This window comes from Rhinolophus sinicus, linkage group LG12 (genome assembly GCF_036562045.2).
Source record: "Rhinolophus sinicus isolate RSC01 linkage group LG12, ASM3656204v1, whole genome shotgun sequence".
NCBI lineage: Eukaryota > Metazoa > Chordata > Mammalia > Chiroptera > Rhinolophidae > Rhinolophus > Rhinolophus sinicus.
The window spans coordinates 5209674-5226097 of NC_133761.1; the positions used below are offsets into that span (position 1 = coordinate 5209674).

Sequence of the window (16424 nt, forward strand, 5' to 3'; positions counted from 1 at the left end):
AGATGGAGGGGCAAGTAGGAACTTTCTAGAATATCAGGGAAGCTGGATTTTTACCCATTACTCTTAAAACAGGGTCCATGCTTGGTCTCTGCTCCTTTCGCAACGCTGCCTCCAGTTCTGCAGTCAGAACACTTCCCCGCGTGTGAGGTGCCAGGCACCTGTGGGAGTGGGGGTTTCAGCACCGTGGGGCTCGCGCTGCCACCCGCCAACATCTGCTTCCACACTAGGGTTTGCCTCCCTCATTGTGTGGTGTTAGTACTTTTTTAAATGCTTTCTGTTCACAAGGAAATGAAATAGAATTATGTGAATGTGCTGGGGTTGATGAGCAATAATGCACAAATGTCAAGAAATGAGAAGTTACAGTTCCCAGAAAGTCAGTCTCGGGCAGACACACCGGGCTGGGGGTGGGGTGGGCCGAGCAGCTGCTGCCACTCACCTTTCTTCACACAAGCCAAATGGAACCATGAGGAAGCAGCAATTCCAGCCCTAGACCTCGCTGCCACTGTCCCCCCACTGGAACCGCACAATGACTCTGTTAGTAGAGGCAGACCATGAATTGGGCGAGTTCCAAATGGATCCAGCTCAAAGGCAAAGCCTGGGTTTGAGCTCACACACCCTCCGCTCTATCATGGCTGCTTGGAGCAGTGATTACAGTTACAGTGATTTCGACACAGTCCTTGGAATATTGTCATCAGTAGTTGTAAAGCTGTTTCTAGGGTCTTCAAAGATGCCCTTGGCTGAGGCAGGAGGTGTAGGGAGGGCATTTTAGGGGTGGCGAGGGGAAGGCTGGCTGGGACCACCCACTTTAACCAGAGAAGTCATGCCCTTTCATTGATTGTTTATATTAAAAATGCTTACAGAGTTCACTTGAAAAAGGTCCTGCTGCTGGAAAAAAAGCAAAAAAAAAAAAAACGCGTGAAAACTGCCCTCCCCTTTGCAGTGCCAATCACAGCTGGATTCAGACAGCAAGTCAGCATGATGTGGATTTGATGGACCAGGAAACTTCAGCTAAGGGCCTTGACTGCAGGGAGAGCACGTTTATAAGAGCCTTGGAGAGAGATGTGAAACATAGAAAGACCGGTTAGAAAGGTGCACTGTGCGTGAGATAATAATGTTCCAGGCACTGATGGTGCTCACGGACGTGCTTTGCAAACTGTAACGTGCTGCTCAGAAGAGAGAGTATTATCTTAGTGACATAGTGCATCTGCCTCTCGTGGCCATGACTAAGGGAAACACACCAGACAGGCTCAGACCACGTCCGATGTTTCATTCTGAAACCTGTGCTGGCAGTGGGATCAATACGCGCCTTCCGTCCTGTGACCTGGCTGGTCTACCCCGGCCTCACCGGGCCTGATGGCATCTAGTCTCTTCTGCCTTGGAAGCATCTCAGACGGATTTCAACTTGAGCTCACTAAAATGGCATCCTGTTTTCTATCAGATAAAGAGCCTTTGCTAGACCTCAGTGAAGGTATTGTACACATTTAATACAATTTCAGGACAAAATACTACCTTAAAATTAATTGTATAATTAACACTTGTACACGAAGCAGGCTATTTGGGAGATGGTTTATCTTGAAAACACCCTCTAGAAGAGGTGGAGTATGACCCATGTTTTCCCTCCCCCCAGGTCCCATCAGCTTTTTTATTTTCCACGCTGCATGTATTTACTGAAACACGTCACTGGCCGGCCGTTCATCATCAGGTACTCTGTGTAGGCCCAGGTGGGCATTCTCTGAAACAAGGGTGAAGCAGTCAACCAGATCACCCGCCGGCATCAGCCTGGGAGCCTGGGTGTCATCTGGGGTTCCCTGTCTACATCCTGCCGTCTCAGAAGAACCCCTTTAGTTAGCCTTGTTTCCTACGTGAGGGTTTAATTTAGTGTGTCTCCGTGCAGGGAAGACAGGCATCTACCTGTTTGAACACAACTGAAACTCTGGTTTTCCTCGCTTTCCAAGAATGGCCTCTTCACAGCAAGGAACATGGCTGCAGAGCGGAAGAACCGGGCACGCCATCCACAGCCATAAGCACTTTGCATGCCTGGATCTGGGTGCAGGGGGGAGCGGCAGTCTCTTGGACCAGGGCTGCCAGCTGTGCACGCAGCTGCTCAGCCTGCCCGTGTGTGTGTGCGTGTGTGTGTAGGGGGAGGTGGGAGGGCACTAAAGTGGGACTGCTCATCTGCAGGAAGCAATTCAGAGCAAATGGCCTCTTGCTACTTGTGGGGACTCCACTGAGGGAGCACAGAGCAAATGCAGCCTTTATTCCCCCCCCCCCTGAGCTTTCAGCACAGATGGAGCAGGGCCCTTCAGAGAGGTGGGCTTGGAGGCAAGGGGTTGTTCAGAGGCGGGTTCAGGTGCCGTGTTGCACGGACCACCTTTAAGCCGAGCACTTTTCTCCATGGAGAAAGCAGAGTGATGTTTGCGGAAGTCCTTTGTCCACCCACCAGCCAGGTACATCGGTGCGCGCGTGTGTGTGTGTGTGTGTGTGTGTGTGTGTGTGTGTGTGTGGCATGTGAGTTGACATGTTGCACATTATCTAGACCTGTGTGTGAGGCCAGGGGCTATGGACAGTCTGGGGAGGTTGTGAACTTGTAGTTCAGCATCGTTGGCGTCCAGTGGGTCTGAGCAGACAAGCAAAGGTTGGCATGTGTGTGGGAGTCGTGGGAGAGATGATCTATGGCAGCTCCTGGGGGACTTTGTCTAGCACACTCTCCTGATGGAGGTGGGATGGAAGATGTTGAAGGGTTTTAATTCTGGGGGTGACCAGGTCAGAGGTGGATTGTAAAATGATTCATTCTAGGGTCAAGATGGAGAATGGTTTGGAGAGTGTGTTAGTCAATATACTTTTAGTAGAGGCACCATTTCAAAACAAGTTTGACATGGAGAATGTCCATCCATTCTCTCATGGAACCAGATGTGAGGGGATCAGCAGTTCCAGGGTTGGTTCTGTGGCACAGCTGTGCCCTCACCGTCCCAGGATCCATCTTTCCCTTCGTGACCCTCAAGCTGTTGACCTGGTCTTTTGCTTGGCTTCTCAGAGCTGGTGGTTGCCTGAGTTCCAGGCAGTAGACATAGCAATGCATGGCTGAATAAGAAGGGCACTTCCTTCCTCACTAGGGAAGAAAACCATTCCCAGAAGCCCCCGGCAAACTTCTCCCCAGACGCCTGTTGGCCACGCTGGTTTCCAGGAGCCCCAGCTGCGCTGATGGCTGGAGCAGCATTCTTGTTGGGACTTGGTGGGGTGGGAGCCAGGACACTTAACAGGAACTATCGTGATGTTAGGGTGAGAGCTGTGCTCTCATCCAGTCTTCTCCTCTCCCCTAGGGCAGCTCACGTCGGTTTACTGATTTTTAATCTTCCAAACCTACCTTCATCCACTCCGGTTCACCATGCTTTTGCAGCCAGTTCTGCAGTGTATTCTTAACTTATGATGCGTAAGGCTGAGTCTAGAGACAGTCCTTCCCATGCAGGGTGTGGGAGAAATGTGCTGTGATCTCTCCAGCTACTTATTCATGCAAGCTGATGCTGTGTGTGCTTTTGGTCTATTCATGCTGTTAACCTGGGGTCAGCAAGCTGTAATTCTCGGGTCTTCTTTTTATGTGAACACATCTATTCCTGCCGTGTCACCCACATATTGAACTGTATCCCGTGGCAGATTCTCTTATAAAATGAAGCATCATTTAAAAAGCAAAAGAAATCCCATAATATGTTGTTCCTACCTCTTTATAGAATCCATTTGATTCTGCTGTAGTTATTTATGCATGTGTATCACCCAACATGTAGGCCACACAAAGAGCTTCTGTGACTCAGGCAATTTGTAGACCTTGTGAAACGTTTTTATTATAGCCACTAAACAATAAAATAAAATGAAACGAAAACTGCCACGAGGCATGCTGCAAATCAAACATCACAGAAAGTAGGCAGCACTGACAGCTGCCTGCTTTGGAGATCACTGTTTGGCCCCATTCTGTAGCTTTTTAGGCGCTACCATGTTCTTTACGGGATGGGCATAATATAACGGTCCTTGACATTTTCCCCTTGGCTACAGAGAGTGACGTACAGTTCTGTGTGACTCATGAGCTCATCCGCTAATGTCTCTTTTCAGTTCAATATTAAAATGTTTAGCATTGACACTAATTACATGACTAAGGACCTTTCCAATCAATTCATAAAAATCTGTAAGACTGTTCCCACCAGGTCTAAAAATGTTCCAAGCACCTGGCTTACGGGAACAAGCACCAAAGGACTTTCATTTGCAGAACATAGAAAATGCGAGTGTCTGTTTTGACCAGTCTGCATTAGATAGGTTCTTCCCGCGCCTCATCTGGAGAGAGCTTTCCTTCAGCCAGCACGCCTTCCTGGGAAGGTGTGCACTCCGTGTCGTCTCTCCCCTTCAGGCATTTGTTGGTACATTGACGTGTGGGTCTGGCTGTCAGCAGACTGGAATTGGGAAGCATGGAGGTACCCAGCTGCCTCAGGCTGTCTCCCTTTGGTTTCTCCCATTTCTCTGGCTTCTGCCTGATTACTGTGTGGTTCCGACTTCAGCTCGCTGATAATTCTAGTGCTTTCCAAGCACCCACTGTCCACCTGTCTGTGTGCCCATCTGACAACCATCCACCCACCTCACACACATCTCTGATAAAGGGCTTTGTGGAATGGTTCCTGTCTACTCGTCGTAAAGTTCCGAAGAAGTGATTCTTGGGCAAGTTATGTCAGGGTTGTGGCTGTGATTCTAAGGAAGAGACCTGTTCCTTCCCTTTCTTTCCTTCTTGCTTAGGACTCGAATAGCATGCATCCAAGAGCTCTGGCTCCTTTAGTCTTCACTTTGATGTCAAAACACTTCTTACCCTGCGGCTAATGCCAAGTTCAGCATGTGAAGTTAGCTGTTGTTCTGTGGCTGACATATCCATCCATTCTTTAGTGTGTTTGTGTGTCTTTTGACCCTATCCTGTTCGTTCTGCCCAGTGGTGGTACAGATTTAAAACACACATTTAGTCTAGCCTCCCTCTCCCCCCACCCCAATGCTTCAGTGGCTTACCACTGCCTTTGGAATAGCAGGGGACAGGCAGGTCACATGTGGCCTCACACGTGTCTTGTTTGGCTCCCCAGTTTGAAGAAATTCTAGGTTAGAGTCAACCCTGAAAAATTAGATTCATGTAAAAATCTGGGTTTCCAGTCTCCCTTTGAACAGTCAATATATTTGGTGGCTGTGCCCCATGAGCTGGCAGGGCAGCTCTGGCTGGAGCTGGGGCTCGTGCCCGGTCATCTGAGCCCCACTCGGCCAGCATTATTCACTCGTGCTGCTTGACTGGTCTCCATGAGCATTGGAGTCTCACCCCTGGCACTCACCGAAGGCAGATCTAAAGGAAGATTCCAGACTTCTCATGGCATTCCAGGCCCTCGAGGACCTAGCTTTTATTTATTTCTGCTTCTCTGCTTCTTCGTGAAGTTAGCTGCACAGGACGCTTGGCTAACGTGTGCCCCTTATCTCTGCCATCCTTTCTGCTAATGGAATGCCACCATTTTTACCAGCCCCGCTCCTCTGCCCCCTGCATCTTTGGCATTACCTGTTCCCCACAGCTCCCAACCACAGCGTCACAAACGCCTGTTTTCTATAGTTAACGGAAGGGTTGCCTCCCCAGAATGTGTTTTCTGACCTCTTATGTGGAATTGTCCACCCCTTCCTGTAATTGTCCCAAAGCCCTTCTCGTTTCAGTCGGCGCCCTAAGGGCTGCCCTGGAATGCCCGTTTGCACGTCTGTCTCTGCCAGCAGACTCCAGGGCTTTCAGGGGCAGAGTCCGAGTGTGTGCCTTATCAGTCTGTATGTCCACCATGCATGACACACGGACCATGCCTACTAATTGTGAGCTGAGTACGTGAATGGTTTCCTCTTAGGCTGTAAATCTTGGAGACTTTATCTTCTGTGCAGTGTGGTTTATGAAAGACTCTAAAGAATGGTGGGGTTCATGAAAACAAGACGAGGGGCTATGCCTGCTTTATCAACAGTGTGTCCCAAGTGTCTCGGGGGTGGCCTAGGTGGCAGGGGTGCAATGAATATTTACCGATTCGAATGAAAGACTGGAGACCCACAGACGATGTGTGAGCCAAGGCAGTGGCCTCTGGCGCACGGTGGATCGATGCCCATGTCACACCTGTCCATTGCCTTACTGCCCCATAAAAGGGCTACATGTGCTCTCCAAGTCTGTCACTGCTGTAAACGGGTATTTTATACATCTTGGCATTTGCTTCTCAGGTAACGAATCTGACCTTGAACTGGAAAAGAAGTTTAAGGAAGAAGATCGAGACAAGGCCCCGAGGAGACCACGGACACAGAGAACAGACAAACTCCAGAAGATCTCCTCAGGCAAGGAGGCCGGGCAGATTTCTGGAGCGAAGAAACCCATCATAAGTGTGGTTTTAACTGCACACGAAGCTATTCCAGGTGACCTCAAAAGCGGGAAGTGACAAAATGAGATTCTTTTTTTTTTTTTAACTTTTTATTTATTTTAAGTGTGTTTTTCCAGGACCCATCAGCTCCAAGTCAAGTAGTTGTCTCAGTCTAGCTGTGGAGGGCGCAACTCACAGTGGCCCATGTGGGGATTGAATTGGCAACCTTGTTGTTAAGAGCACTGTGCTCTAACCACCTGAGCTAACCGGCCACCCCCAAAATGGAACTCTTGGCAAGGCTGTACCAGGGGCAGCCTGACAGCTTGGGCCCCGTGATCCGGGCAACTTGCTCACTCATGGGCTCTGCGTTTATTTACCCACTAATCTGGGACTCTGGCAGACCTGTTACTACCCGGGGCTGCTGGAGATAATGTGCAGAGAGGAGGGAGGGAGGGCTGCTCCCTCTGCTGCCACTGCCCCTGCCATTCCAGTGGCCACTCAGGAGCAGCGGCCAAGGAGGGGGTTTCTTTCCTTTGCTCCCCTCACCCAGCCCGTCTCCTGGATGCCCTCCTTCCCCCTCACTGCGCTCAGCAGGGCTGTCCCAAGTGTGAGACAGACCTACTCAGACAGACTAAGTGGGGTACCTCTCCAAGACCCACACTAATTATTAAGTTCCCTCTGTCTGATTTCTCTTTTGCATTTGTTGTGGGTTCATCAAATATTCATTTGTAATGCTGGAAATTTCTCTCTCCCTTTCATTTAATATAAAATAGCAAGTGGATATCTTATACTAAAAAGGTCTCTTCTAAGAAGGGAAATTTAGACTAAAACCAGTTTATGACAATAGATTCCACAGTATAATAATTTTTTTCCCTATCCATTTGGGGTGATAGGTGTCAAATAAAATTAAAAAAATCAAGTTTAGGATTTTAAAAACAGCTACAGTCTTTTAAGCATGTATTTTCGATGCTAGTAGTATCTTGTTATTTGAAGTGAAAACACTGAATATCCTCTTTATACTTCAATGCTGAATAAGGTCATAAATAGAGAATTATCCACCTATAATTATGTGACCAGGAGAACTTTCTGGAAAGTCACTTTGTCTGCCCTACCCTACTTCAGAGTAGTATTATTCGTGGAAATGAAAGTCATAGAACAGAGGTTCCTGTATTCAGCCATCTTTTGAGGATGTTTCTAGAATAATTCCTTAAAAATTGATGGTAGTATTTTGAGATTTCTTTAAGTTGGGGGGGGTGAAAAGTATAATTGATTTCCTGTGCTATTCCGGAAACAAAGAGCAGATTGGAGCCTTTTCTTTGATGCACTTGATACATGCGTCATGAAGTGCCTGCCGCTGTACAAGGTCTTTGATCATTTCACATCATAGAATTGCACAAGTGAATGTGACCTTGGGTCTTCCCCTGCAAACCCTTCATTTCCTAGGTTGGAAGCAGAGGCCCAGAGATGGTGGGATAGTGTCTTATTTGGGACTGGACTCCAGGCAGCTCAGTGCCTGTTCACCCTTGGTTCGTGGATCCCACTAGGGCACACGGCCTTGATGCCGTTTGACATTTATGCAAAGTTTGATACACGTGGTCCCATGTAAAACCTTGCAGGTATACATATGTATGTATCTATATGATTTAAAAAAAAAAAATAAATAGATCAAGCAGAGATATACCTCAGGACATTTTGATAGATTATTAGAAAACTTGCCTCTTCCCTTCCACGTACACACACACACACACACACACACACACACACACACACACAGGTTAAATGTGCGAACTGAAAGAAAACTGTCTTGCATGGGTGACACACAGTGAAGAAATACACCTTCCAGGCTCAGCTCCCTCCACTGGGTGGGGTCAGGACCACTCGTGGTGCCTCTAACACAGTGCGTTGTGCCTCCTCTCAGGTGCCACCAAGATTATTCCAGTGGAGGCTGGCCCCCCAGAAACAGGAGCCGCAAACCCCGAGGCCACCTTGGCCGACCTGGCACCTCGGAGAGGGTACCAGGAGTATGCCATTCAGCAGACTCCATATGAGCAGCCCATGAAGTCCAGCAGGTAAAGTGTCCGTTGTGTGTGACTGCGAACAGAGATGGGGCTCCGGTGACCCCCCCCCCGAGGGCTCGATGGTCAGCACATTCGTTTTATCAGGACTCTGCTTTGTAAAGGGCACTCGTTTCTTGGTTTAACCTGAGAATCAACCCTTCCATTATGGCCTGTTCGTGACCCACTGTGCGTGTTCTCCACACGTTCCCCAGGTTCTGTCTCAGCTGTGATACGTACATGATGAGGTAGCTGAGCACAGATCCCCTGAGCTCTGCAAACACCTTCCAAGCTGAGAGGAAAATCAAAGCAAATGCCCGTCACCAATGGATCCCCTCTGTTTCTGGAAGAGGGGAAATGAGGTGTTTTGGAGAGAGAATAAACTTTAGTGCTAGTTAGACCTGGCTTGGCTCTAGACTCTTCTACTAGAGTTCAGCTCGGCAGATTAAACACCTGTTATGTGTCAGGCACTGGGGATATGAGAGAGAACAGGACAGACAGGACCACTGCCCGGATGAAGCTATCACTCTACTCTGAGTTGACACACGGGAATTTGCCTCCAGGCCTTTGTTATACCAAGCACAAGCTTGTCCAGCAGAATCTGACTTAGTTTAGTGGTGAGAATAAATGTCAAAAGATACGGAAAGTGTCTGGCGCATGCTGTGCTCCTGTTAAAACTATAACGTAATATCGTGTGAGTTGCTTCATTAATTTGTAGCCTCAGTCCACTGTTCTTTCTTGCAAATGTGAGCAACTGAATTTATTGATGAAGTTGTAAAAATACTTGTTCCTTCGGCAGAACTGTGATGGCATTAAATTTGAAGATCATTCTGTTCTCAACTCAGGTTGATTTGTAGACCTTAGCTAATTATCTTCGTATTTCAGGGTCTGTTGGGGAGGGGTTCAACTAAACGCTGTTCCCATTACAGATAAATATGCTCGATGTTTAATGAACAGATCTAGGCTGTATTCCTATTGTCATGCATCCTATTACTATTTTACAGTATCCTCTATAAAATAGCTATGAAAGAGGCTTTTTTGCATGACGATTTTGCTTTGTAAACTATAGAGTCAAACTTTTAGGTTATAGCAGTATGTCAGTTAGGTTATATCAATTAGGTTCTCACACAAATAAGGTACAGATTTATTTTGTAGGAAATTTTGGGAGCCCAGAAAACTATAAAAAAATCAGTTGTAATTTCATTACCCTAAGATAACCGCTATTAATATTATTAGTGTATTTCCTTCCAGCCTTTTTTCAATCCCTATATTTTATAAAATTGAGTTTATATTTTATGTGCAATTTTATATCTTGCCTTTCACATTAATCACGTTATAGTTCCTTCCCTTTGCTCCTGCTGTTATGCACACACCCTGTTCTTTAGCTGCATGCTGTAACATCGTGAGGATATGCTGTAACCTCCTCAACTCTGGGCACTGCAGCCAATGAGATCTTTGTAAAACACCCATTTGATTGTACCCTGTAAGGCCTCACGTTGTCCTTAGGAGAATTTGGCCACTGGGCCTTCAGGGCTGCCAGCTCTCCCCCCGACCGCCCTCCTGTACACTGTCTGGCTCTCTGGGCTCCAGCTTCTGTGTCAGCCATCTGGGCCCTTTTCACCTCCTTGGTCTCTCCTTGCAGCTGCTTCTTCCGCACCCTGGATGCCTCCCCTCCGTTGGGTCATCCTTCTGCCATCGACTCCAATGTCCAGTCCTCAGGGCAGCCTGCCCTGTCGCCTGGACTCAGAGCGTCCTGCCTTTTTCCATCACAGCGGGGAGCTGATGGTCTCTATCTGCTCATTTTTATGGCTCTTATGCTGGCCAATCATTTCTCGAGGAGGTGTGCTTTAGAGAGCACAAGTTGTATTTGTTTTTGCCGCTATCATATCCCCACTGCCTGGAATACTTGTTTGAATGAATGAATGAGTGAAAAAAAATAAATAAATGTGCCAAGTAGGTCCCTATGTTGTGAACTTCAGACAGCTTCCCGCTCTCAACTGTTGTGAGACAGACATAGTGCAGTGAGTACCTTCATTCACATTTTGTATTAGTTTCTTCAGATAGATCCCAGAATTGGAGTGACTGAATCAAGGGGTCTAGCCTTGTAAACTGATTGCCTGATTGCTTCCTAGAATGCAGTGGGTGAGAGTGCCTCTCTCACTGAATAGGGAACATTTGAGGAAAAGAATCTAAAGGAGTCGTGTGACTGCAGCTGTGCACCAGCTCCCAGTCAGGGGTCACACTCGTAGTCAGATACAGGCTGGTTGGCGTCTTCACCAGGTTCCTTCTCTTTGACGGAAATACGGCTCTAAGGCCTTTATCAGGTAATTGTGTATAACACACACGCACACCACAGCAAAAGATTCTCCTAAGACCGTGGAGATCTTGCATCAGAGAAGGAAATACCGTGATGTGTTTATTTAAGGAGCAGTATGAATCCAGGGTTTCTTTCTTTGGTGTTCTTTGCACCAATACAATTTATCGCCTTCTCGATAGCTTCAGCATTTGAGAAAGATCCAAATGAGTTTCCTTAAATTAGCCTTGGGTTTAGCGTGCAGGCATAGCCATAACTTTCACATTTGAGTATTTTAATTACATCATGTGAATTGTACCCCGTAGTGTTTATGGACTGCAATCCATTTAAATATTTTTAATTTAAGAACAAGGCAACCTGTGTTAATCAAACATAGTTGTATGGATAGTTCCATGAAGACAGACTTTGCAGTTATAGTGGGTGCAGTTTAATGGTGTCTGATTAACAGCACCATGTGGTTGGTAGTTATTCTGAGGACTTTCTTGGAGAGCTCGACACACGGTCCAGAGGCAGTAGTGATGGGCAAGGGGAAGCCTCCCCGCCTCTTTGGCTCATCTGCCAATTCCTGTCTCTGGTGCATGTCATAGCACTTCAGTGTGTCATTCATTGATTTTAGAAACAAGGGGTGACTGTTCCAACAGCAATGGAAGCCCCATCCGGGGGCCTTCTCCATATGTACAGTGCCACTGCGGAGGAGGTTGGTATGAACAGCGGTTTCAGGCAATTTAGAGGTTGAGGAGGAATGTGCAGGCTATAGAGGCAGACATTCTGCTCGGGTTCATATCCTGGTTTCCCCACTTACTAATTGTGTGACCTTGGGCAAATACTCAGTTTTGTTATCTGTAAAATGGGTATAATAATAGAGTTGGGCTTAAATAGAGATTGGCATATGCTAAGTACTCAATAATTGTTAGCTATTATTTCTACCATCCCATTCAACATACCCACTGCCATATCGAACAAGAAAGGGCTCACGAGGCAGACCATACTTTCATTCTCCATCACATACATGGAATCTAACACAGTGCCTGAAACACTTTGGCAAGTGTTAATAAATGGCAATCATTTATTAATAAATGATGCGTGACGTTAATAAATGGCACCTGAACAGCAATCTTATTTACCCTGCCTGAGTTCAAAACCAGCCGTGATGGAGGAGGAGGAAGACAGAGACGGAAACTTCAGCTCTATTGCTGATAGAGCTGTGGGAGAAAAGTGTGGTGCAGCCACACTGGGCTCCCTCTGACTGTGCTGCAGAGCTGGTCAGCCCGACCACCTCCCCACCACAGTCCTGGACCGTTGCTGGTCAGGCCCACGGATGCCATCTTAGCTGAGAACTTACCGTGCCACGTGCTGTCCACGGGCAAATGCCTCCTCACCAGGAAGGGAGAGGCGAGCTCAGCTCGGAAAGGCTGGGTCTGTTCCAGACCCATCGATCAGATATGTCAATTTACTTATCCTGGGAAGAAGTGAGGCTGTGGAGAAAGGCCAGGACTCTTTCACTTAACGGGTGGTCCTCACATGCACACTTGCAGCAAAGGCAAAGGAAGGCTGTCACCCCTGATGGCTGGTTGAATGAATAGGCAAGTCGGGATTACTGAAGCTGTTGAGCAAACCTGAGCAGATTGTATATAGTCTCACAGAGCCGACCGAGTGTGTTCCATTAAGCCTGGTGCCGTTAAAATACCCCGGAATACATTCGGGTTGGCTTTGGAACGTGGCTGTCGTGTACGTGGTGAATGTCACACCCCTCGTCCCTCTTCCTCCTCTTGCTCCCTCTTCCTTGTTCTTTGCTCAGACGTCTCTTCTTCAGCAAGTTTTCCCAGTCACCTGAATCCAGGTTAGACATCTCTGTCTTTTCCGAGCCCTCACATTCTCTTATCGACACTTAGCACGCCGGTGCAGCTGTGTGCTGACCCGCCTTCTCTCCCCCAGACTGTGAGCCCCTGAGGAACAGGGACCACTCTTCCCTCTCTGTGTGTGCCTGGTCTGTGCCGGGTCCTCTGGTCCCGTGTGCCGATGAGCGAATGCGCACATCCGTCCTCAGTCCCACTCCGCTGAGGTCGGAACCTTTGGTGGTGGCCCCGTAGGAAGGTGCGCGAGGCCCCTGGGCCTGTGTGGTCTCCGGCTGTAACGCTGCTGTCCTCTGTTCCCAGGCTAGGGCCCACCCAGCTCAAGATCTTCACCTGCGAGTACTGCAATAAGGTCTTCAAGTTCAAGCACTCCCTGCAGGCCCACCTGAGGATCCACACCAATGAGAAGCCGTACGCCTGCTCCCACTGCAGCTACGCCAGCGCCATCAAGGCCAACCTGAACGTGCACCTGCGCAAGCACACCGGCGAGAAGTTCTGCTGCGACGACTGCTCGTTCACCTGCCTGAGCAAGGGCCACCTGAAGGTGCACGTGGAGCGCGTGCACAAGAAGATCAAGCAGCACTGCCGCTTCTGCAAGAAGAAGTACTCGGACGTCAAGAACCTCATCAGGCACATCCGGGACGTGCACGACCCACAGGACAAGAAGGTCCAGGAGGCCCTGGACGAGCTCCGCCTGCTGACCAGGGAGGGCAAGCGGCAGCTGCTCTACGACTGCCACATCTGTGAGCGCAAGTTCAAGAATGAGCTGGACCGCGACCGCCACATGCTGGTTCACGGGGACAAGTGGCCCTTTGCCTGCGAGCTCTGCGGCCACGGGGCCACCAAGTACCAGGCGCTGGAGCTGCATGTCCGCAAACACCCGTTTGTGTACGTCTGCGCCATATGCCTGAAGAAGTTTGTCAGCTCCATCAGGCTGCGCTCCCACATCAAGGAGGCCCACGGGGCCGCCCAGGAGGCCGTGGTCTTCACCAGCTCCATCAACCAGAGCTTCTGCCTTCTGGAGCCTGGGGGCGACATCCAGCAAGAAGCCTTGGGGAGCCAGCTGCAGCTGGCGGAAGAGGAATTTGTGTTCCAGGGGGTGAACGCTCAGAAGGAGGTGGCCTGCCCTGGGGAGGCCCAGTCTGAGGAGGGACAGAAGGGGCCAGAGGCCCCCGTGGCAGTGCCTGCCCCGCCAGTGCTCGTGGCCACCCCCCAGGCCGAGAGCGTCACCCTGCCCTCCTGTGATCTGGGAGCTGCGGAAGTTGCCTCGGACCCCCATTCACATGCAGTAGTTTCTGGTGAGCTTCTGATGAGAAACGATACCTCCTCTGCTGAGACTCACGCTGACCCTGAGAAGACCCTGGACACCCAGCACGGAGGCTCTGCCCAAACTCAGGGCGAAGCAGTTAAGCTGCTGCTACCCAAGGCTAGAAGCCCCAGCGCAAACCAGGAGACCCAGGGTTCCCCAGGGGAAGGGCCGAAGACGGCTGCCCTGCCATCCGATGGACCAGATCCCAGTGGGTGTCTCAGGTCAGACCCAGCTGAGGCCTCAGACCGGCCTCCGGTAGCCGGTGAGAGGGACATGGCCCTGGGCCAGCCTGACTCGTGCACAGCTGCCCCCGAGCACCGGGCCAGCATGAGTGCGTTCATGAGGATCCTGGACAGTTTACAGAAGAGGCGAATGGACACCGGCTTGTGCGAGAGGATCCGGAAGGTGTACGGAGACCTGGAGTGTGAATACTGTGGTAAGGAGAGGCAGCACGCGGCACGCAGCCGACGGGCCCTCATTCCCACAGGCCATCCATCCCCACCTTGCTTTGGGTCACCTCATGTTTGATTTGAGCTCATGTCTCTTTGCACAGAACAGCTTCTAAACGAGCTACCGAGCTAGCCTCCATTTTTAGAGAGCTTTGGGTGGACGCCCATGTTGCACGTTAGCATTTGAGTTCTTTGTGAAGGCAGACGGGGAGACGGGACAGCGGACCGTTAGGCTCAGTCGGGCATGCATGCAGAGGTTTAACCCACGGCCTCTGCCAGAACTTTAACCAAGAAGAATCTTCTGGCACATGACATGTTTAAAGTAGAGCTTTAAGTTGTGGCCGTGTTCTAGGTGAGCGGAGAGGTTACCAAAGTGGCTGCAGCTCCTTGTAGGGAGGCCCCGGATAGAACCTTCCAGTCCTAGAGCCTCCTGGAGAGCTGGCAGCGCAGGAAGCAGGAGGCCCAGCTCTGGGCCCGTGTCCCAGGTGTCAGTAGAGTTCAGAGACTCTCTGATTTACGCATGTGCATAGTAGTATTTGACACCATGATTGGCCCTCAATAAACATTTGTTTCCTCCTCTCCCAGCTCCGACATCAGGAAAGAATAGTAGCACCCTTAATATGTGCCATCTCCCACCTCTGAAAAGTAATTTCCAGACAGACATGTTGTGGAAAGCGTGAAGGGTGACCCGGACCAGCAGTAGAGGGAGATAAATATAGTCGTTACAAAGTCGTAATAATTTAAAGAAAAAATCAGATTCAATATAAAAGAAACTTCCTTGTTCTCACGTGAAAATATTTTTTTAGGCAAACTTTTTTGGTACCAAGTGCATTTTGATATGCATGTCCGCACCCACACCCGGGAACATCTGTATTATTGCTCCCAGTGTCATTATTCTTCCATCACCAAAAACTGCCTTAAACGCCATGTAATTCAGAAACACAGTAACATCTTGCTGAAGTGTCCCACTGACGGCTGTGACTACTCGACTCCAGATAAATATAAGCTGCAGGCCCATCTTAAAGTTCACACAGAGCTGGTAAGTAGAAGCCCGGATGGCAGCCCGTGTCCCCTGGGTGCTCATGGCTTTCTCACTTTTACGCAGACGGCGGTGTCCACGCTTCATGTCCATCCCATGTGCGAGCATCCAGCCCGGAAACTGGAGGGGTCTTTTCGCAAAACAGGCTCTTTGCCTTACAGGAGCCTTCACCGCGGGGTTCCTTTCACAGGGAGAGTCACACAAATGTGGGAAGAAAGATTAGCTTGAACAAAGTGGCTTTCTATGCAGATTTTTCAGCATCGGAGAAAGTCTACAGAAGAATGTTGTCCAGAATAGAAATAAAGCAAGGGTGTCTTCGATTACGCTTTAAAGAATTATTAATAACAGGGATAATAATAGTGACAGCTGCCACTAAAAGTTGTTGACAGGTTAAATTAGGTAATGCCTGTAGCGTGTTAGGCACAGTGTTTGCTTCATAGTAAGAGCACAGTAAATGTTGACAACCAGGATTGTCAAACAATTGTGTTATTTGTAGGAAACGGTGAGAATATCTGTGAAGCACTTTTATTAAAAAAAAAAAAAGTGACGTATTCATTCAGGTGCTGTTAATATTCGCGATGGTAAAATTTGTTTAATTCTTTGGTGGTAGGTCTGGTAACACAATGAATGAATGTTTATTTTTGCAAATCCTAATGTAACTGCAGAGGCTGACACCTGAGAGGGACTTGAGACTTCTTGATCTCATCAAGGAGGCACAGCTGGCCCCAGGTGTGGTTCCGTTTCAATTGCTTTCCTTTTTATGCCACTGGCAGCACAGTCTTCAGACATTGGATGTTTATGCCACTGTTCTCTGGCATGAAAAGCACTAACACCGTAGCCGCCTGTCACCAGGGGTGAGGTCAAGATGTTTCAGGTTTCGTGAGAAGGTCAGAACATGCACTTGGGGTTAGATATCTGCATTCAAATACCTGCTTGAGCACTTACTACACAGGCTATGTGACGTTGGGCAAGTCACTTGTCCTTTCTGAGACTCGGTAGCCTTCTGTATGAAATGCGAATATA

General features: G+C 48.8%; 1 protein-coding gene across 8 annotated transcripts in view; it reads left to right on the forward strand.

The window, feature by feature from the left end:
• ZFAT (zinc finger and AT-hook domain containing) overlaps positions 1-16424 on the forward strand; it is a 213275-nt gene that overhangs the window by 112805 nt on the left and 84046 nt on the right. For all 8 annotated transcript variants that reach the window (XM_074316937.1, XM_074316938.1, XM_019724243.2 and 5 more), the window contains 4 exons: positions 6250-6438; positions 8302-8452; positions 12908-14349; positions 15169-15401. In XM_074316937.1, coding sequence (XP_074173038.1) covers positions 6250-6438; positions 8302-8452; positions 12908-14349; positions 15169-15401 — 2015 coding nt within the window. The remainder of the gene's footprint in view (positions 1-6249; positions 6439-8301; positions 8453-12907; positions 14350-15168; positions 15402-16424) is intronic.